This window comes from Anolis sagrei, chromosome 7, assembly GCF_037176765.1.
Source record: "Anolis sagrei isolate rAnoSag1 chromosome 7, rAnoSag1.mat, whole genome shotgun sequence".
Classification (NCBI taxonomy): Eukaryota; Metazoa; Chordata; class Lepidosauria; order Squamata; family Dactyloidae; genus Anolis; species Anolis sagrei.
The window spans coordinates 6,905,178-6,925,824 of NC_090027.1; the positions used below are offsets into that span (position 1 = coordinate 6,905,178).

The 20,647-nt window shown below is 42.5% G+C and overlaps 1 protein-coding gene across 1 annotated transcript in view; it reads left to right on the forward strand.

The window, feature by feature from the left end:
- The first annotated feature begins 920 nt into the window (after positions 1 to 920).
- BNIP3L (BCL2 interacting protein 3 like) overlaps positions 921 to 20,647 on the forward strand; it is a 33,186-nt gene continuing 13,459 nt past the window's right edge. The window contains exons 1-2 of the mRNA XM_060786941.2: positions 921 to 1,108; positions 18,865 to 19,051. Of these exons, the coding sequence (XP_060642924.2) occupies positions 1,015 to 1,108; positions 18,865 to 19,051 (281 nt within the window). The 5' untranslated portion in view covers positions 921 to 1,014. The remainder of the gene's footprint in view (positions 1,109 to 18,864; positions 19,052 to 20,647) is intronic.

The following is a 20,647-nucleotide window of genomic DNA, read 5'->3' on the forward strand; positions in this document are numbered from 1 at the left end:
CTCCGCTGGGCCGGCCATGTTGTCCGGATGCCCGACCACCGCCTCCCAAAGCAGTTGGTCTACTCCGAACTCAAGAATGGAAAATGGAATGTCGGCGGGCAGGAAAAGAGATTGAAAGACGGGCTCAAAGCCAACCTCAAAAACTCTGGCATAGACACTGAGAACTGGGAAGCCCTGGCCCTTGAGCGTTCCAGCTGGAGGACAGCTGTGACCAGCAGTGCTGCAGAATTCGAAAAGGCACGAGTGGAGGGTGAAAGAGAGAAACGTGCCAGGAGGAAGGCGCATCAAGCCAACCCCGACCAGGACCGCCTTCCACCTTGAAACCAACGCCCTCACTGTGGGAGATGTGGGTCAAGAAGAGGGCTCCACAGCCACCTACAAACCCACAAAAATAGTCATCAAGGAAGACCATCTTACTCGTCCAACGAGGGATCGCCTAAGTAAGTAAGTAAGGTGGTGAAAATTTCAGAACTCTAACAAAACTCTCAAAATTTCATAATAAATGGCAGTTCCTAATTGGTTCTGCCATTAAAATCACCAATAATGAAATAATAATTACATTTTGAGAGTTTTGTTAGAGTTCTGAAATTTTCACCACCAGAACTTTAGTTTTGTAAGTACTTTGGAACCATTTAGAACCATGGATTGCCCAAGCCTAAGAATTATATTGTTATTAGTATTATACTGCATTGCATTATAATATTAGGCTTCAGGAGAGCAGTCAGGGCGTGGGCTTATTTGGGTGCCTTGATCGCTTGCCTTCTCTGCAAGGAGCCGCCTACACTCTTGCGCCTGCGCACTGAAGGCTCAGTCCTCTGGCCACACCCCCTCTCCGCGGACGTGAGAAGCGTCAGGGAGGAAAAGCGGAAAAGGGGGGCGTGATCTCCCGGGCGCATGCGCGCTGGCTTAAAAAAGGCAGGCGCATGCGCAGCACACGCCCCGTGTTGTTTGGTGTTGTTGTCCCCCTCTCTCTCTCGCCAACCCAGACGGAAGGAGAGTCCCGCGCCGGCCGCCATGTCGTCCTCCCCTCCTCAGGAGTCGCCTCACAACAACAACAACCCCCCGCCGGGGGAAGGGGAAGCGACGCCAGCCGAGGCCGGGCTCAACAGTGAGTAGGAGCGGGTGGGCGAAGGGGAAAGTCAGGGCAAGCCCAGGGGAAGGCGAGGGGTCGCCTCCCCGCCTGAGGGAACCTTCCTCTCGGCCTGGATTGGCTGGGCCTGTCAAAGATAACCTGAATCGAACAGGAAGAATACCCCTTGGGTCTAGCAGCAGTCCTTTTGGGATGACTTACTTACTTAGGCGATCCCTCCTTGGACGAGTAAGATGGTCCTCCTTGATGACTATTTTTGTGGGTTTGTAGGTGGCTTTTTTTTTTTAATCGTGTCATCAGCAACCATTGTATTACAATTCTAACAGAGCAAAACAAACACAGAGATTAAAAAGAAAAAAAAAGAAAGAAAAAAAACCACACAGATTTTGCAAATTTGGTAGTTGACTAAATGTTCTTTGACCAGTATCTGGCCCCTTGGAGTGCCTCTGGTGTTGCCTCAAGAAGGTCCTCCATTGTGCATGTGGCAGGGCTCAGGTTGCATTGCAGCAGGTGGTCAGTGGTTTGCTCCTCTCCCCACTCGCATGTCGAGGATTCCGCTTTGTAGCCCCATTTCTGAAGGTTGGCTCTGCATCTTGTGGTGCCCGAGCGCAGTCTGTTCAGCGCCTTCCAAGTTGCCCAGTCTTCTGTGTGCCCAGGGGGGAGTCTCTCGTCTGGTATCACCCATGAATTGAAGTGCTGGGTTTGGGCCTGCCACTTTTGGACTCTCGCTTGCTGGGGTGTTCCAGCGAGTATCTCTATAGATCTAAGAAAACTGTGTCTTGATTTAAGTCGTTGACGTGCTGGCTGATACCCAAACAGGGGATGAGCTGGAGATGTCTCTGCCTTGGTCCTTTCACTATTGGCTGCTACTTCCCGGCGGATGTCAGGTGGTGCAGTACCAGCTAGGCAGTGTAATTTCTCCAGTGGTGTGGGTCGCAGACACCCTGTGATAATCGGCATGTCTCATTAAGAGCCACATCTACTGTTTTAGTGTGGTGAGATGTGTTCCACACTGGGCATGCATACTCAGCAGCAGAGTAGCATAGCGCAAGGGCAGATGTCTTCACTGTGTCTGGTTGTGATCCCCAGGTTGTGGCAGTCAGCTTTCGTATGATGTTGTTTCTAGCGCCCACTTTTTGTTTGATGTTCAGGCAGTGCTTCTTGTAGGTCAGAGCACGGTCCAAAGTGACTCTCAGGTATTTGGGTGCGCTGCAATGCTCCAGTGGGATTCCTTCCCAGGTGATCCTCAGAGCTTGACTGTTCTTAAGGTGAAAGGCGCATGTCTGTGTTTTAGATGGATTAGGGATCAGTTGGTTTTCCCTGTAATAGGCAGTAAGAGCTGTGGAGCCCTATTCTTGACCCGCATCTTCTCCCACAGTGAAGGCATTGGTTTCCAGGTGGTCGGGGTTGGCTTGACGCGCCTTCCTCCTGGCACGTTTCTCTCTTTCACCCTCCATCCGTGCCTCTTCAAATTCTGCAGCACTGCTGGTCACAGCTGACCTCCAGTTGGAGTGCTCAAGGGCCAGGGCTTCCCAGTTCTCAGTGCCTATGCCAGAGTTTTTAAGGTTGGCTTTGAGCCCATCTTTCAATCTCTTTTCCTGCCCTCCAACATTCCGTTTTCCGTTCTTGAGTTCGGAGTGGAGCAACTGCTTTGAGAGACGGTGGTCGGGCATCCAGACAACGTGGCCGGTCCAGCGGAGTTTATAGCAGAGGACCATCGCTTCAGTGCTGGTGGTCTTTCCTTCTTCCAGCACACTGATGTTTGTCCGCTTGTCTTCCCAAGAGATTTGCAGGATTTTCCAGAGGCAGCGCTGATGGAATCGTTCCAGGAGTTGCATGTGACGCCTGTAGACAGTCCACGTTTCGCAGGAATAGAGCGGGGTTGGGAGGACAATACAGTGAGGGCATTCGTTTCCAGGTGGAAGGCGGTCGGGGTTGGCTTGATGCGCCTTCCTCTTGGCACGTTTCTTTCTTTCTCCCTCCATTCGTGCCTCTTCAAATTCTGCAGCACTGCTGGTCACAGCTGACCTCCAGCTGGAGCGCTCAAGGGCCAGTGCTTCCCAGTTCTCAGTGTCTATGCCAGAGATTTTAAGGTTGGCTTTGAGCCCATCTTTCAATCTCTTTTCCTGTCCTCCAACATTCCGTTTTCCATTCTTGAGTTCGGAGTAGAGCAACTGCTTTGGGAGACGGTGGTCGGGCATCCGGACAACGTGGCCGGTCCAGCAGAGTTGATGGCGGAGGACCATCGCTTCAATGCTGGTGGTCTTTGCTTCTTCCAGCATGCTGATGTTTGTCCACCTGTCTTCCCAAGAGATTTGCAGGACCAGATCTTCGGGGCAGTGCAGTGAGGCAAAATGGTGTCCTGAGATGGTTTTTAAGCAACTTTTAATGTGAACATAAGTGATTTTAATGCTTGCATATATTTATGGTTTTATACAATCATAGAATCAAAGAGTTGGAAGAGACCTCATGGGCCATCCAGTCCAACCCCATTCTGCCAAGAAGCAGGAATATTGCATTCAAATCACCCCTGATAGATGGCCATCCAGCCTCTCTTTAAAAGCTTCCAAAGAAGGAGCCTCCACCACGCTCCGGGGCAGAGAGTTCCACTGCTGAACGGCTCTCAGGAAGTTCTTCCTCATGTTCAGGTGGAATCTTCTTTCTTGTAGTTTGAAGCCATTGTTCCGCATCCTAATCTCCCGGGAAGCAGAAAACAAGCTTGCTCCTTCCTCCCTGTGACTTCCTCTCACATATTTATACATGGCTATCATATCTCCTCTCAGCCTTCTTTTCTTCGGGCTAAACATGCCCAGCTCCTTAAGCCACTCCTCATAGGGCTTGTTCTCCAGACCCTTGATCATTTTAGTCGCCCTCCTCTGGACACATTCCAGGTTAGAGTCAATATCTCTCTTGAATTGTGGTGCCCAGAATTGGACACAATATTCCAGGTGTGGTCTAACCAAAGCGGAATAGAGCATGGGGAGCATGACTTCCTTAGATCTAGACACTATGCTCCTATTGATGCAGGCCAAAATCCCATTGGCTTTTTTTGCTGCCACATCACATTGTTGGCTCATGTTTAACTTGCTGTCCACAAGGACTCCAAGATATTTTTCACACGTTCTGCTCTTGAGCCAGGCATCGTCTCCCATTCTGTATCTTTGCATTTCATTTTTCCTGCCTAAGTGGAGTATCTTGCATTTGTCCCTGTTGAACTCCATTTTATTAGTTTTGGCCCATCATCTCTCTAATCTGTCAAGATCGTTTTGAATCCTGCTCCTGTCCTCTGGAGTATTGGCTATCCCTCCGAATTTGGTGTAGTCTGCAAACTTGATGATCATGCCTTCTAGCCCTTCATCTAAGAATACCACTTGGGTCTAGCAGCAGTCCTTTGGGATATGGGACCCTTTTAAGGCAGGCCTGGTCCAGCTGTTGGGAATGGTGGGCACTGAAGTCCAAAACACCTGGAGGGAGGGTGGGCCCAAGTTGGCTCAGGTCTTTAGTGAATGCAGTTACTTTTAATATTGGGTTGCTGTAATAATAAATATATACACACAAAAAACACATATACACAGACTGGGCCACAGCAATGCATGGCAGGGGACATCTAGTATAGTAATATATAATATTAATATTGTGCTATAGTTATAATTTTTTTGTCATGTCAGAAGTGACTTGGGAAACTGCAAGTTGCTTCTGGTGTGAGAGAATTGACCGTCTGCCAGGACATAGCCTAGGGGACGCCCGGATGTTTTGGTGCTTTTACCATCCTTGTGGGAGGCTTCTCTCATGTCCCACATGAGGAGCTGGAGCTGATAGAGGGAGCTCATCCGCACTCTCCCCTGATTTGAACCTGCAACCTGTCAGTCCTCAGTCCTGCCGGCACAGGGGTTTAACCTGTATGTATTGTGTTTACATATTACTTGTAAACCGCTCTGAGTCTCCTTCAAGGTGAGAAGGGCAGCATATAAATGTCGTAAATAAACAATAGTGGTCATTGGCACACTGGGTGCCATGCCAAAAAATCTCAGCCAGCATTTGGAAACAATAAACACCAACAAAATCACAATCTGTCAACTGCAAAAGGCCACCTTATTTGGATCTGCGCGCATCATTCGAAAATGCATCACACAGTCCTAGATGCTTGGGAAGTGTTCGACTTGTGATTTTGTGATACTAAAACCAGCATATAGATCTCTTTTGCTGTGACATACTGTGCTTTTGTGTCAGTAAAATAATAATAATAATAATAATAATAATAATAGTAATAATAAATCACACAGTCCTAGATGCTTGGGAAGTGTTCGACTTGTGATTTTGTGATATGAAATCTAGCATATAGATCTCGTTTGCTGTGACATACTGTGCTTTTGTGTCAGTAAAAAAAATAAAATTAATAATAATAATAATAATACACCACACAGTCCTAGACGCTTGGGAAGTGTTCAACTTGTGATTTTGTGATACTAAAACCAGCATATAGATCTCGTTTGCTGTGACATACTGTGTTTTTGTGTCAGTAAAATAATAATAAACTTTATTTATACCTCTCAAAAGGGACTCGGAACAGCTTTCATGAGGCCAAGCCCAGAGTTACAGTACAACAAACTAAAATACAAACATCAAATAATAACATCAAAATAAAATACATAAAATAACAGAAAATGAAATAAACAGATGCAAAATAATGTGATGAAGAGATAAAATGCACAAAATAAGATTGATAAAACCCTGGGGTGAGATAAGTAAGTGGAGAAGTATGTGTTTGTGGGGAAGCTCAGAAGGGGTGACCAATGGGATTGAGCCTTCATTAAAGACGAGGAAAAGTGATTAAAACAGAAGTAGGTTTTTATCTCTTTTGTAAAGAAGAGAAGAGAGGGAGTTCCAAAGGTGGGGGGCAATCACAGAGAAGGCTCTTTCTCTCATTCTCACCAGTCATACTCGAGAAGGGGTTGGGACCAAGAGTAAGGCCTCCTCTGCTGCCCACAGTGTCCGAGGAGATGCGATTTGGGATGCTAGTGTTTTTATGTTAGCCACTTTTCGTCCCCTTTGGGGGAGATATAAATAAATAGGAGGCCCCAGCGGTGCAACGGGTTAAACCACTCAGCTGCTGAACTTGCTGACCAAAAGGTTGGCGATTCAGATCTGGAGAGCAGGGTGAGCTCCCGCTATTAACCCCAGCTTCTGCCAACCTAGCAATTTGAACACATGCAAATGTGAGTAGATCAGTAGGTGCCAGCAGGAAGATAATGGCTCTCCATGCAGTCATGCCGGCCACATGACCTTAGAGGCATCTACAGACAACACTGGCTCTTCAGCTTAGAAATGGAGATGAGCACCACCACCCTCAGAGTCGGGACAATACTAGACTTAATGTCAATGGGAAAACCTTTACCTTTACTATAAATAAATATAATAATGATGATAATAACTTTTATATATGATATTATCTTGGAGATGGGACCCAAATCCAAACATTCATTGATAATAATGCGTTTTATTTATATCCTATCCCTTGTCCCGGAAGTGGCTCGGAGCGGCTTACAGCAAGTAACAGTTAGAACAATACCAAACACAATAGTACATAAGTCAAATTAACATAATTTAAACTAGAACCATTGCAATTACTGTAAACATATAAGAACATAGCATTCATTGATATTTCATAGTATGCACACAGAAGGAAAAATGAAGAGATGGGGATGAAAACTGGCTAAAGTGAGGAGGGAGGCTAGGTCTACACCGCCATATAATCTAGTATATGAATCCAGCTTATCTTTTTTGAATATGAGTCTACACTGCCTTAAAAACAACTTCAAAGCAGATAATCTGGATTCAGTAACTGGATTATATGGCAGTGTAAATGGGGTCTGAGAGGCCAGGGAAGTCATATGGTCCTCCAAATACAATACAGGTTGAACATTTGTTGGGACCAGAATTAGTTTGTAATTTTTTTCCTGGAGTTTTGAAGATTTCTAACAAGAAATCTTGGAGATGGGAGTTTAATTGTTAATTTCATTGATGTTTTGTATACACCTCATACACATAGATTGAAAGATGGTGGGTGTAAAATGGAAAGGGTGAGAGGCCATGGCGAACCTGTGGCCTTTCAAATTTTATCAACATTACAGGTTGAGTATCCCTTGGGACCAAAAGTGTTTTGGATTCGGAATTTTTTTCCCTGGATTTGTGAATGCAAGTGTTTTCATATCTGAACATAATGAGATATCCTGGAGATGGGACCCAAACCTAAACACTCATCGATGCTCCGAATACATTTTATACACATGGATAGAAAGATTGGTTGAGATGGGAACAAGGTGTAAACAAACAAGAAGGTGCATTTTGGATAAGAGATACTTGACCTGTCATACCCATCAGCCTCGATCAGTACAGCCTAATAGCCTATTATCATTAATTTATTCGTCTTGTGCTTTCTTGAGAACACATTCATTTTTGTAATAGGAAAACAGTTTCTTCTGATAGAAACTGCTATTAAAAGAAGCTAGAGTACACTTTCGTCCCACTGCTTCCATTAGGAGCCCCCAGTGACACAATGGGTTAAACCAGTGGTTCTCTACCTTCCTAATGCCGCGACCCCTTAATACAGTTCCTCATGTTGTGGTGACCCCCAACCATAAAATTATTTTTGTTGCTACTTCGTAACTGTAATGTTGTTACTGTTATGAATCATAATGTAAATATCTGATATGCAGCATGTATTTTCATTCTCTGGACCAAATTTGGCACAAATACCTGATACGCCCACATTAAAATACTGATGGGTTTAGGGGGGATTGATTGATTTTGTCACTTGAGAGTTGTAGTCGCTGGGATTTATAGTTCACCTACAATCAAAGAGCATTCTGTACTCCACCAATGATTGAATTGAACTTGGCACACAGAACTCCCATGACCAACAGAAAATACTGGAAAGATTTGGTGGGCATAGACCTTGAGTTTGGGAGTTGTAGTTCACCTACATCCAGAGAACACAAACAATGATGGATCTGGACCAAATTTGGCACAGATGCTCAATATGCCCATATGTGAACACTGGGGGATTTTGGGAAAAGTAGACCTTGACATTTGGGAGTTGTAGTTGCAGGGATTTATAATTCACTTGAACCAAAGAGCATTCTGAACATCACCAACGATAGAATTGGAACAAACCTTCCACACAGAACCCCCATGACTAAAAGAAATTACTATGTTTTCTCATGGTCTTTGGTGACCCCTCTGATACCCCCTCATGACCCCTCTGGGGGTCCCGACCCCCAGATTGAGAACCACTGGGTTAAACCTTGTGCCGGCAGGACTGAAGACCGACAGGTCGCAGGTTCAAATCCGGGGCGGATGAGCTCCCTCTATCAGCTCCAGCTCCTCATGTGGGGACATGAGAGAAGCCTCCCACAAGGATGATAAAACATCAAATCATCCAGGCGTCCCCTGGGCAACGTCCTTGCAGATGGCCAATTCTCTCACACCAGAAGAGACTTGCAGTTTCCCAGGTCGCTCCTGACATGACCAAAAAAAACCTGCTTCCATTAAGAGTTCTTTCCTGAGCAGCTGGCCAGTTTCTTGAAGCTTGTAGTATGTATGTGTCTGCAAGTCACTTGTCAGTGTGACAACTCCATAAATTTCCTACACAAATGAAAATATGGTTTGCTTGTAAAAACAAATTGGGGAGGTAGCGTTAACCTAGCTTCCATGGAAATGGAGTTCTATAGTGTGGGAAAAGACATCAAAATGCCTTGGAGTTTATATAGCCCAACAATATTTGGGAGCCTACGGATATTTCAATGTCCTTTAAGATGAAAGAATATAATCCACATGATTGTTCTAAGGGTTGATTTTCCTGCCTTTCTTCCTTAAGGCCGCCTCGGATGGCTAACATCTTAAAAGTTAGCTGAGATTAGAAACATGAGTATGTGACTATTTTCCATCTTAAACAACCCAACTGTTTTTGTCTTTGGAGGTTTAAGCATCCGTGTCTGTATTAGAAGCTGTGTTTTCTGCCTTGATGACAATAAAATATATTTTAAGTATGCATCATTTAAAAGTAATGAAGCTTTTAAAACAATTGTCTAAAAGCACATCTTGTTTGTAAATATTTTGTGCTCTTCTATTGGCTTCTGTTACATTTCTTTTTGTTTTTCCTCCATCAGTTGTGGATCAGATCTTCTCATTTCAGTTTGGCTTTCAAAACATATCCTGGAGAGGATTACTTTTTCCTGCCTTTATTTTAAAATTGATTTGATTCATCAGTGTTAAAACCAACTATCTTCTATTCAGACTTAACAAAAAGACTAAATAATCACATCTCAGAATATCTGATATCTGTTGTTCGTTGGTTTCATTTTGGTTTTGGTGCTATTGGGAATTTTGTTTACTTTACACCATATTACACCATATTACAGCTTTACACCATATTACAGCTTCTATTACACCATAAATTATATGATTCATTTTGACAAAAGTGTGTGGTCATTGGAGAGGAAGTGGCTGTATAATTAGTAGCTTGTGTGAAATAGAGGATGAGTATCCCTTCTCTAGAAAATCAGAATACTCCATAAGCCAGTGTTTCTCAACATGGCGGTCAGGAGGGGGGGGGGGGTCATGAGAGGGTGTCAGAGAGGTCGCTAAAGACCACCAGAAAACAGTATTTTCTGTTTGTCATGGGGGTTCTATGTACCAAGATCTGGTGGAGTTCATAATGCTCTTTCAATGTATGTTAACTATAAATCCCAGCAACTACAACTCTCTGAAAACAAAAACAATCCCCCCCAACCCCCCAGTATTCAAATTTGGGCATATCAGGTATTTGGTTCAGTAAATGAAAATACATCCTGCATATCAGATATTTACATTACGATTCATAACAGTATCAAAATTATAGTTATGAAATTGCAACAAAAATAATGTAATGGTTGGGGATCCCCACAACATGAGTGTTAAGGGGTTGCAGCATTAGGAAGGTTGAGAACCACTGATTTAAGCGGTTGAGATAGCAGTATCTTAGATTTCTGATGGTGCAGTATGCATAAACTTTGTTTCATGCATAAAAGTATTAGAAGTATTATATAAATCTCCAGACTATGTGTATAAGATGTATATTTATAATATTGTAATGGAATATAATATATTAATAATAATACAATATTATAATTATATATTTTATATTACATGTAATATTACTAATAATAGTACAATAAAATAGTGTAGTGCAATATAGTAATATATAATATTGATATTGTATAATACTAATAATTTAATATACTAGCCGTCCCCTGCCACGCGTTGCTGTGGCCCAGTCTGTGTATATGTGTTTTGTGTGTATATATTTGTATATATGTGGTTTTGCGCATGCGTTGTAATATATATTTTTTGTCTTTCTAAGTCCCTTCCGCTGTGTTTTTCATTGTTTTTATGAGTGATGGCCACTTGTTGGTCTGATAGGTGTATTGTGTCAAAATTTGGTATCAATTCACCCAGTTGTTTTTGAGTTATGTTAATCCCACAAACAAACATCACATTTTTATTTATATAGATTGAGTGTATATGTATTTTGTAAGCCGCTCTGAGTCCCCCTGAGTGAGAAGGGCAGCATATAAATGTCGTAAATAAATACATTAAACATAAATGAATTTCATATTTAGACTGGGGTCTCATCTCCAAGACAGCATGTTATGTACATATATACAGAATCCAATTTTTTTTAAAAAATCCAAATTCCAAAACACCAGGTATTTTAAATAGGGGATGCTCAACCTGTATTTGGATTTGTAACTTTCTTGGAATGAAATGAGTCGTATCGTTTAAGCCATGAGAAAGGAAGGAAGCAGATACCACATAGCTATAAGTGATAGAAGACAATTGAATTGAGGAAAGGCGAAGAATATGGCTTCCAAGTTGATGGCTCTTACCTAAGGTTTCATAAATGAAAAGCAAAGTAGGAGAGAGAGAGGATAATTGGCTCTAAAGCAGGCATGGGCCAATTTTGGCCCTCCAGGGGTTTGGACTTCAACTCCCACAATTCCTAACAGCCTATCGGCTGTTAGGAATTGTGGGAGTTGAAGTCCAAAACCCCTGGAGGGCCAAAGTTGGTCCATGCCTGCTCTAAAGAGAATGGCACTTTGGAAGAGAACAGAAAAAATGCATTTTCTGTGTGTCTCATAATATAGAAGAGTAATAATTGCAAATATGAACTAGAAGCTTGATTCTACATTCCTCAGCATACTCAGTGTACTCTTTTTAAATAAATATAATTTAACATGGAATTTAATAACTGTAGTAAAAGCAACTTACAATGAACAGTACATTATGAAGAGCAAATCGGTATAGCAGCAAAGTCAAATAATATAGAAAGAAACAACTGTGCATTGATATGTCTTGCTAGAAGGATACATTTTATGTAGTTGGCTACTTTAAATTTTGTGGCACGGCTACAGCTGGGATGTTGGGGAGGAGCTGGAGTGTGAGAATGAGCTTATTCAGTGGCTGAGTCAATATTACTGATGCATACTTGTTCTCTTCTATAACCGGGTCTGTCAGCTGGTCCATTCTTTGTTTATAGATCAGACAGAGGGACATTGAGATAGTTTAAGTCTAGATTCTTGATCACGTCACACACAGAAGTGTGAAATCATGCTTTAGAATAGGGGTCCTCAAACTAAGGCCCGGGGGCCAGATACGGCCCTCCAAGGTCTTTTACCCAGCCCTCGCTCAGGGTCAACCTAAGTCTGAAACGACTTGAAAGCACACAACAACAACAACAACAACAACAATCCTATCTCATCAGAAAAAAACAGGTCCACACTTCCCATTGAAATTCTAATAAGTTTATATTTGTTGAAATTGTTCTTAATTTTAATTATTGTATTGTTTTAAAGTGTTTTTTGTACTACAAATAAGATGTGTCCAGTGTGCATAGGAATTCATATTTTTTTTCAAATTCTAATCCGGCCCTCCAACAGTTTGAGGGACTGTGACCTGGTCCTCTGTTTAAAAAGGTTGAGAACCCCTGCTTTAGAAGATACTTTGCCTACATGTCCATTTTTTTCCCTTCTCCCTCATCGTGCCTGCCAAATGATATAAGAAACTATTAAGCTGCTTTCAAAACCTTGGGAAGTCTGACTTGGCCACGGTAGTCCACGCTCTGGTTACATCCCGTCTTGACTACTGCAACGCTCTCTACGTGGGGTTGCCGCTGAAGACGGCTCGGAAGCTCCAACTAGTCCAACGGGCGGCAGCCATGATACTAACCGGAGCGGGGCGCAGGGAGCATACAACTCCTCTGCTGTACCAGCTCCACTGGCTGCCGATTTGCTACCGGGCCCAATTCAAAGTGCTGGCGTTGGCCTTTAAAGCCCTAAACGGTTCTGGCCCAACTTATCTATCCAAACGTATCTCGGCCTATCAGCCCACCAGGACCCTAAGATCTTCTGGGGAGGCCCTGCTCTCTATCCCGCCTGCTTCACAGGTGCGGCTGGCGGGAACGAGAGACAGGGCCTTTTCTGTGGTGGCCCCTCGGCTTTGGAATGCCCTCCCCATAGAGGTGAGATCAGCCCCTTCGCTGATGGTTTTTCGAAAAAGGTTGAAGACATGGATGTTTAAACAAGCATTCGATTAATCTGGTGCAACGAAACTGATGAACAAGGATTGGTTAATCACAGACGACGAAATTGGATTGCGATTACAATTAAGAGATGCATTGGATTGTTATTGGTGGCCCAATAATATTGTGTATGTGTTTTTATGCTTTTTTAATGGAATATTGCTACTTGTTGTTGTGTTGTAAACCGCGTTGAGTCGCCGATTTAGGCTGAGAAACGGCGGTATATAAGCACAGTAATAAATAAATAAATAATAAATAAATAATAAAACACTTGCTCATTAGATCTATATAACTACTCAATAGTAAGGCTTTTGATCATTGCAGCTGACAACATTTGTGAATGCAAATTATCAAAGTGCAATCTAACTTAGAAAATTATATTCTGTATTTTGAATCTGGTTTAAATAAATAGTGTCTTGCACAGTTAACTTCCTTGCAACTCCTAAAGATTTATTTAATTTGGGGAAAATACTGTAGTTTTAACTGTTTCTTCCTTGTTTTGTTCAAGCCAAAGTTTGATGCTTAGTAGAATCATTTCTTAGATATTTTTAGTCGTGCTGTTGGGGTGTAGGCATCTGTCCTTTTTCCTTTTATCATGGTGATAAAATCAGGTAAAATAGTCATTTATGAACAGAATATTCCACATCAGAATGTTTCTTTCCCCCACTCATCAGTTCACAATTCTATACAGACATCCTCTCCAAAAATGTAATAAGTACATGTCCGAGAACCACATTGGCAGATAGTCATGAAAACTCTTTTCACAGCTGGCATACAAATAAACAATACAGGAGAGAATGGGTAGAAGTGGTTAGGGTTGAATAATATCCTTCAAATTAGAGCTGAGGAAAAGAGGAAAGAAAAAGTATCACTGGTGTATTCTTGTTATAGACTCTTGTTTCTTTAAAAGGTTGCTTGCAAACAGGAAAAAGTATGATGTACCATATATACTCAAGTATAAACTGAGTTTTTCAGCCCTTTTTTAGGCTGAAAAAGTCCCCCTCGGCTTATACTTGAGAGTCATAGTAATATTTATTTATTTGGTCAGTCATATGACCATTTCAAAATAAAACACGAGTAAAAAACAAGGCAACAAGAGCAGTCAGACTCTTATTTTCCTGGTTCTTCTTTCATGAAATCTGCTCTTTTCTTAATAGCTATACTTGAGAGTCAAATTTATTCATTATTTTACTGTGTTATTATTATTGTTACATTTATTATTACATTTATTATTTTACTCTATTTATTATTATTACATTTACATTGTTTTACTTTATTATTATTTTATTACATTTATTTTACTCTATTATTACATTTATTATTTTACTCTATTATTATTGGGAGGATACATAAGCACATTTACTACATAATTTGACTGCTCTAGCATTTCTTACATTTTTGTTCAATTTTTAGAATCATAGAATCATAGAATCAAAGAGTTGGAAGAGACCTCATGGGCCATCCAGTCCAACCCCCTGCCAAGAAGCAGGAATATTGCATTCAAATCACCCCTGACAAATGGCCATCCAGCCTCTGTTTAAAAGCTTCCAAAGAAGGAGCCTCCACCACATTCCGGGGCAGAGAGTTCCACTGCTGAACGGCTCTCACAGTCAGGAAGTTCTTCCTCATGTTCAGATGGAATCTCCTCTCTTGTAGTTTGAAGCCATTGTTCCGCGTCCTAGTCTCCAAGGAAGCAGAAAACAAGCTTGCTCCCTCCTCCCTGTGGCTTCCTCTCACATATTTATACATGGCTATCATATCTCCTCTCAGCCTTCTCTTCTTCAGGCTAAACGTGCCCAGTTCCCTAAGCCGCTCCTCATAGGGCTTGTTCTCCAGACCCTTGATCATTTTAGTCGCCCTTCTCTGGACACATTCCAGCTTGTCAATATCTCTCTTGAATTGTGGCGCCCAGAATTGGACACAATATTCCAGGTGTGGTCTAACCAGAGCAGAATAGAGGGGTAGCATTACTTCCTTAGATCTAGACACTATGCCCCTCTTGATGCAGGCCAAAATCCCATTGGCTTTTTTTGCCGCCACGTCACATTGTTGGCTCATGTTTAACTTGTTGTCCACGAGGACTCCAAGATCTTTTTCACACGTACTGCTCTCGAGCCAGGCGTCACCCATTCTGTATCTTTGCATTTTGTTTTTTCTGCCAAAGTGGAGTATCTTGCATTTGTCACTGTTGAACTTCATTTTGTTAGTTTTGGCCCATCTCTCTAATCTGTCAAGATCGTTTTGAATTCTGCTCCTGTCCTCTGGACGATTGGCTATCCCTCCCAATTTGGTGTCGTCTGCAAACTTGATGATCATGCCTTCTAGCCCTTCATCTAAGTCATTAATAAAGATGTTGAACAGGACCGGGCCCAGGACGGAACCCTGCGGCACTCCACTTGTCACTTCTTTCCAAGATGAAGAGGAAGCATTAGTGAGCACTCTCTGTGTTCGTCCACTTAACCAATTCCAGATCCACCTCACCGTAGTTTTGCCTAGCCCACATTGGACTAGTTTCCTTGCCAGAAGGTCATGGGGGACCTTGTCGAAGGCCTTACTGAAATCCAGGTACGCTACATCCACGGCATTCCCTGCATCTACCCAGCTTGTAGCTCTATCGAAGAAAGAGATCAGATTAGTCTGACATGACTTGTTTTTGATAAATCCATGTTGACTATTAGCGATGACTGCTTTTGTTTCTAAGTGTTTGCAGACCACTTCCTTAACAATCTTTTCCAGAATCTTGCCCGGTATCGACGTGAGGCTGACCGGACAGTAGTTGTTTGGGTCATCCTTTTTTCCCTTCTTGAAGATTGGGACCACATTGGCCCTCCTCCAATCTGCTGGAATTTCTCCCGTTCTCCAAGAACTCTCGAAGATGGTTGCCAATGGTTCCGAAATGACTTCCGCTAGTTCCTTCAATACTCTGGGGTGTAGTTGATCTGGCCCTGGGGACTTGAACTCATTAAGAGCGGCCAGGTATTCCTGAACGACTTCTTTCCCAATTTGGGGTTGGATGTCCTCCAAACCCTCATCCACTCCATCTTGCTGAGGTTGAAAACTCTCTTTTTGTGAGAAGACCGAGGCAAAGAAGGCATTAAGTAGTTCTGCCTTTTCCCTATCCCCTGTCATCATTGCCCCATCTTCTCCTCGAAGAGGTCCTATCGCCTCCTTGTTTTTCCTTTTTCTACTGACATAAGAATAGAAGCCCTTTTTATTGTTTTTAATGTCCCTGGCAAGTCTGAGCTCGTTTTTTGCTTTAGCCTTGCGGACCTTTTCCCTACAGGTGTTGGCTATTTGTTTGAATTCTTCTTTGGTGATTTCTCCCTTTTTCCACTTCTTGTGCATGTCTCTTTTGTGTCTTAGCACAGTTAGAAGTTCTTTGGACATCCATTCTGGCTTCTTTGCACTTGTCCTATTTTTTCTCTTTGTTGGCACAGTTTGCAATTGCGCCTTGAGTATTTCACTCTTGAGAAATTCCCATCCATCCGTAACTCCCTTGTCTTTTAGTATCTGTGTCCACGGAATGCTGCTCAGCGTTTCCTTCATTTTTTGGAAATCAGCTCTCCTAAAGTCCAAAATGCGGGTTTGACTTGTCTTAGTTTCAGCCTTCCTTTGTACCTCAAATTGCAGGAGCACATGGTCACTTGCCCCTAAGGATCCTACCACTTCGACCGCATCGATCAGGTCCTCCGCATTTGTTAAGATGAGATCAAGAGTAGTCAATCCCCTTGTTGCTTCTTCTACCTTCTGGACCATGAAATTGTCTGCAAGGCAAGCGAGAAATTTGTTGGACCTTGTACTTTTGGCCGAGTTTGTTTTCCAGCAAATATCGGGATAGTTGAAATCGCCCATGGCGATTGACTCACAAGGATACTGCTCACCTACTGTTAAAGGAGCAGTGCTGTCTGATCTGTGAAACTGGCAAGCCCCCCGCCCCAATATACCAGAGACTTGTATTGCATATATGACCACAGCTGTTTCTTTCCTTGAAACCCATTTTTGAATGAGTTGTACATGGTTCACAGACTGGTAGTCTAGAGATAGCCATTTTGAGCAATAAGGAGCTGATGTGCTTTTGTTTTTGTAATATTAATGTGGGTTGATTTCTGGTAAAATTGCCAACCCTGAAAACATGTCGGGGAAACAGCTAGAAAGCTTTGAGACTAGATGCAAAGCATTCCTCATTTTTCTCACAGCTCATGTTTTTAATAGATCTACATCCGCACTAATTTCCTGTCCACATTCCTTGGAAATGCAAGAAGGGGAGAGTAAATAATAAAGAATGTTGATCTCTGTGTCCAAGATTCAAGTCTCTCCGTATCAGTTGCAATTCGGTATTTGTTTTGGAATAAATCCTAATAACACTGTAATAGATACTCTATGTAATATGCACTAGTATTAGACAGATAGAACTGTATACATTGAACCACCAGAAAGCAAACCTTAGCCAGCTATGTGGACAATTTTGGAGTATTTCAGAGTTCTGATTTCCTGAAAGGGATACTCAACATATGTTGATGTATTAGATGCTAAAGGATTTACCACCTGCAGCTACATTAATGCTAGGGCAGAAGCAAAAACTACTTGTTTAGAATCAGAGTTTGAACGTTTTACCTTTCCTCCAGAATATGTGGCGTAATGTAAAATAAGCCGCGTGTAATTCATGTTTGATCAGCCCATACACTGCCTTTCCAGAGGAAGAAAATATGCCACACAAATGTTTATTTTACTTAAGTGATATTTGTCTTTACTGTTCTTTGTTGTTGTTCATTCGTTCAGTCGTCTCCGACTCTTCGTGACCTCATGGACCAGCCCACGCCAGAGCTCCCTGTCGGCCGTCACCACCCACAGCTCCTTCAAGGTCAGTCCAGTCACTTCAAGGATGCCATCCATCCATCTTGTCCTTGGTCGGCCCCTCTTCATTTTGCCTTCCACTTTCCCCAGCATAATTGTCTTCTCTAGGCTTTGCTGTCTCCTCATGATGTGGCCAAAGTACTTCAACTTTGACTCTAGTATCCTTCCTTCCAGTGAGCAGCCGGGCTTTATTTCCTGGAGGATGGACTGGTTGGATCTTCTTTCAGTCCAAGGCACACTGTCTACTGTTCTAATGTATCACAAATTCTATGTAAAATCATACTACGTATTTTTGACATTAATATTGAAATCTGAAATATATACAGAAAGTCTTTACTTTCTGTATATATTTCAGATTTCAATATTAATGTCAAAAATGAAGAACAAGTGGTTTACTCTTCGTAAATCAGAACAACATATTTACAGTCGTGTGATCAGTTGCATCAACTCACATAATATCCTTTTATGAGAGATTTAAAATGGTCTTTTTTTGTCCATGTGCAGAAACTCCTCCAGCAACTCATGAAGCAAGAGTACACTCTAAACCGTCTCTCTCTGCTTATTTGCAAGCATCTGCATAGCTCGAACCTGAAAAATGTAACAGTACCAAAAGTCCCAGGCTCAGCCAGCTCCCTGGGCATAGCCCAACCAATCAGCTTCATGCATCTTATTTTACAGTTGACACACACAAACTAACTGATTTCTTAAATGCTCCAAGAGAATATGCCTGACAAGAATTTGAGAGTATATTGTCTTTCTAAATTGTATAGACAACATTAGTTGTCTATATAAACTGTTTCCAGTTCAACAGGACTTGTGTATTTGGGGAAATTGTCTGATAATAGGAAAGACATGTCAGAGAATAGGAAATTAGGTCATTTTCATTGTTGAGAAGTTCCTTGCAATTGAACACAGCATACTTCTGTTCCTATTGCTCCAAGTCTACTTGTGGAAGACATACCAATTTTTATGGGCAGAATTTCCTGCATTTCTAGTTTTCCTCACCATAAGAGCTATTGCTGTGGCATCCATGGGTGTCCATTTCCAAAATTACTGCTCATATAGATGTTACTGAATCCCTTGAACAGTTACTTGCAGGTAGCTAGTTCATATTATGCAGATCGGTGTTTCAGAAACAGTTTACGTGCTGCTTTGTAGATGAATGGGAGAAGAGGGATTGCTCTCTGTGGGTGTTTTCCTTGTGTTTTATCTCAATTTGCCTGCATGTTTCTGCAAGTACAAGATAAACCGTTGCTGGGTTTTGGTTTCACAGTTCTTGATAAAACATCTGCCTATTCAACAGGCTCCTGGGTAGAGTTGCAAATGAATGGAAATGGCAATGGCAATGACAATGGCAATGCAAAAAATGGGGGCCTGGAGCATGTTCCCTCTTCATCTTCTATCCACAATGGAGACATGGAGAAGATACTTCTAGATGCTCAACATGAGTCAGGGCAGAGCAGTTCGAGGGGTAGCTCCCACTGTGATAGGTAAGTATTCAAACTCTGACAAATTATTATATTTGTTTCCTATCGAAACTGCAGGTCCTTAATTTCAGATGAACCAGTGCCTTATTTCTTGCCTTTTTGTTGTTAACATTCAGAATGTGATCCTATCTGTGTATACTCAGAAATAAGGCCCATTGAGTTCAGCATGACTTGTACAGTAGTCAAGCTTCTTATAGGACTGCAATATTCCTTTTCCTATTGCAGTGTTTATCAACGTGGAGATCAGGACCCCTGGGGGGGGGGTCATGAGGGGGTTTCAGAAGGGTTGCCAAAGACCTCAAGGCAACACATATTTCTGATGGTCTTAGGAATCCCTTTGGCAGAGAAAGCTGAAGATCTCTCCGCCTGTCCTCTCTTCATTTCTGGAAACAGACAGTGAATCCTCCCACCAAAAGCTCTCCTCCGCTGTGATTGGCTGGCCTCTCAGCCAAGGGGAGGGCTGTTTCTGATACTTCAAGCAGGGAGGGGAGTGCAGGCGTTCTTGACACATGGCAGCATGGTGCACATGTGCGGGGCAAGGGAGAGCTTGTGAGGCTGGAGGGAGGCTCGTGCCAGCTAGTACCTTCAAGGCAGGGGGTTCAGTGTGGGAAGTTTGGTCCAATTCTGTTGGTGGGGTTCGGAATGCTCTTTGATTGTAGATGAACTATAAATCCCAGCAACTACAACTCCCAAATACCAAGAAAGATTTTGCCCAAACTTCAGTAGTGTTCAAATCCAGGCATATTGAGTATTCATACCAAGTCTGGTCCAGATCCTTAATTGTTTAAGTCCACAGTGCTCTCTGCATATAGCTGAACTACAACTCCAAAACGCAAGGTCAGTGCTCATCAAACCCTTCCAGGATTTTCTGTTAGTCATGGGAGTTCTGTGTGCCTAGTTTGGTTTGATTCCATCATTGATGGAGTTCAGAATACTCTTTGATTGTAGGTGAGCTATAAATCCCAGCAATTACAACTCCCAGATGACAAAAACAAAATCAATCTCTCTCTCTTTCTCCCCCCCCCCCCCCCCCCAGCTACCCCAACAGTGTTCAGTTTTGGGTGTACTGGATATTTGTGCCAGATTTGGTCCAGTGAATGAAAATACATCCTGCATATCAGATATTTACATTACGATTCATAACAGCAGTAAAATGACAGTTATGAAGTAGCAACAAAATAATGTTATGGTTGGTGGGTCACCACAACATGAGGAACTGTATTAAGGGGTCACAGAATTAGGCAGATTGAGAAACACTGCCCTATTGGAACAGTCTGAAATAAATAGGGCTTAAATTAGTCATTGGACCTGCTCGAACCATAGCTAAGTTGTTTCCTAGATGTTTTCCAAAGTAATATGCTAGTGGCATTGGTACTGCTAGGGTTGTAATCCTTTTATCAGGACCTGTTCAGTTGTCTCATCTTGAACATATTCTCCCCACCCCCCTGCGCCCCCTCACATACAGAATCAGTACTGGTATCTTAGGAAACAATTCACACATTCCTGGGTCCCATGATTTGGCTTGGTCCCCAGATTCCCCACAATTGCTGTTTCCAAGGATACATATGTGTTTTTTTATTCTTGTTTTGCCTTCACTAA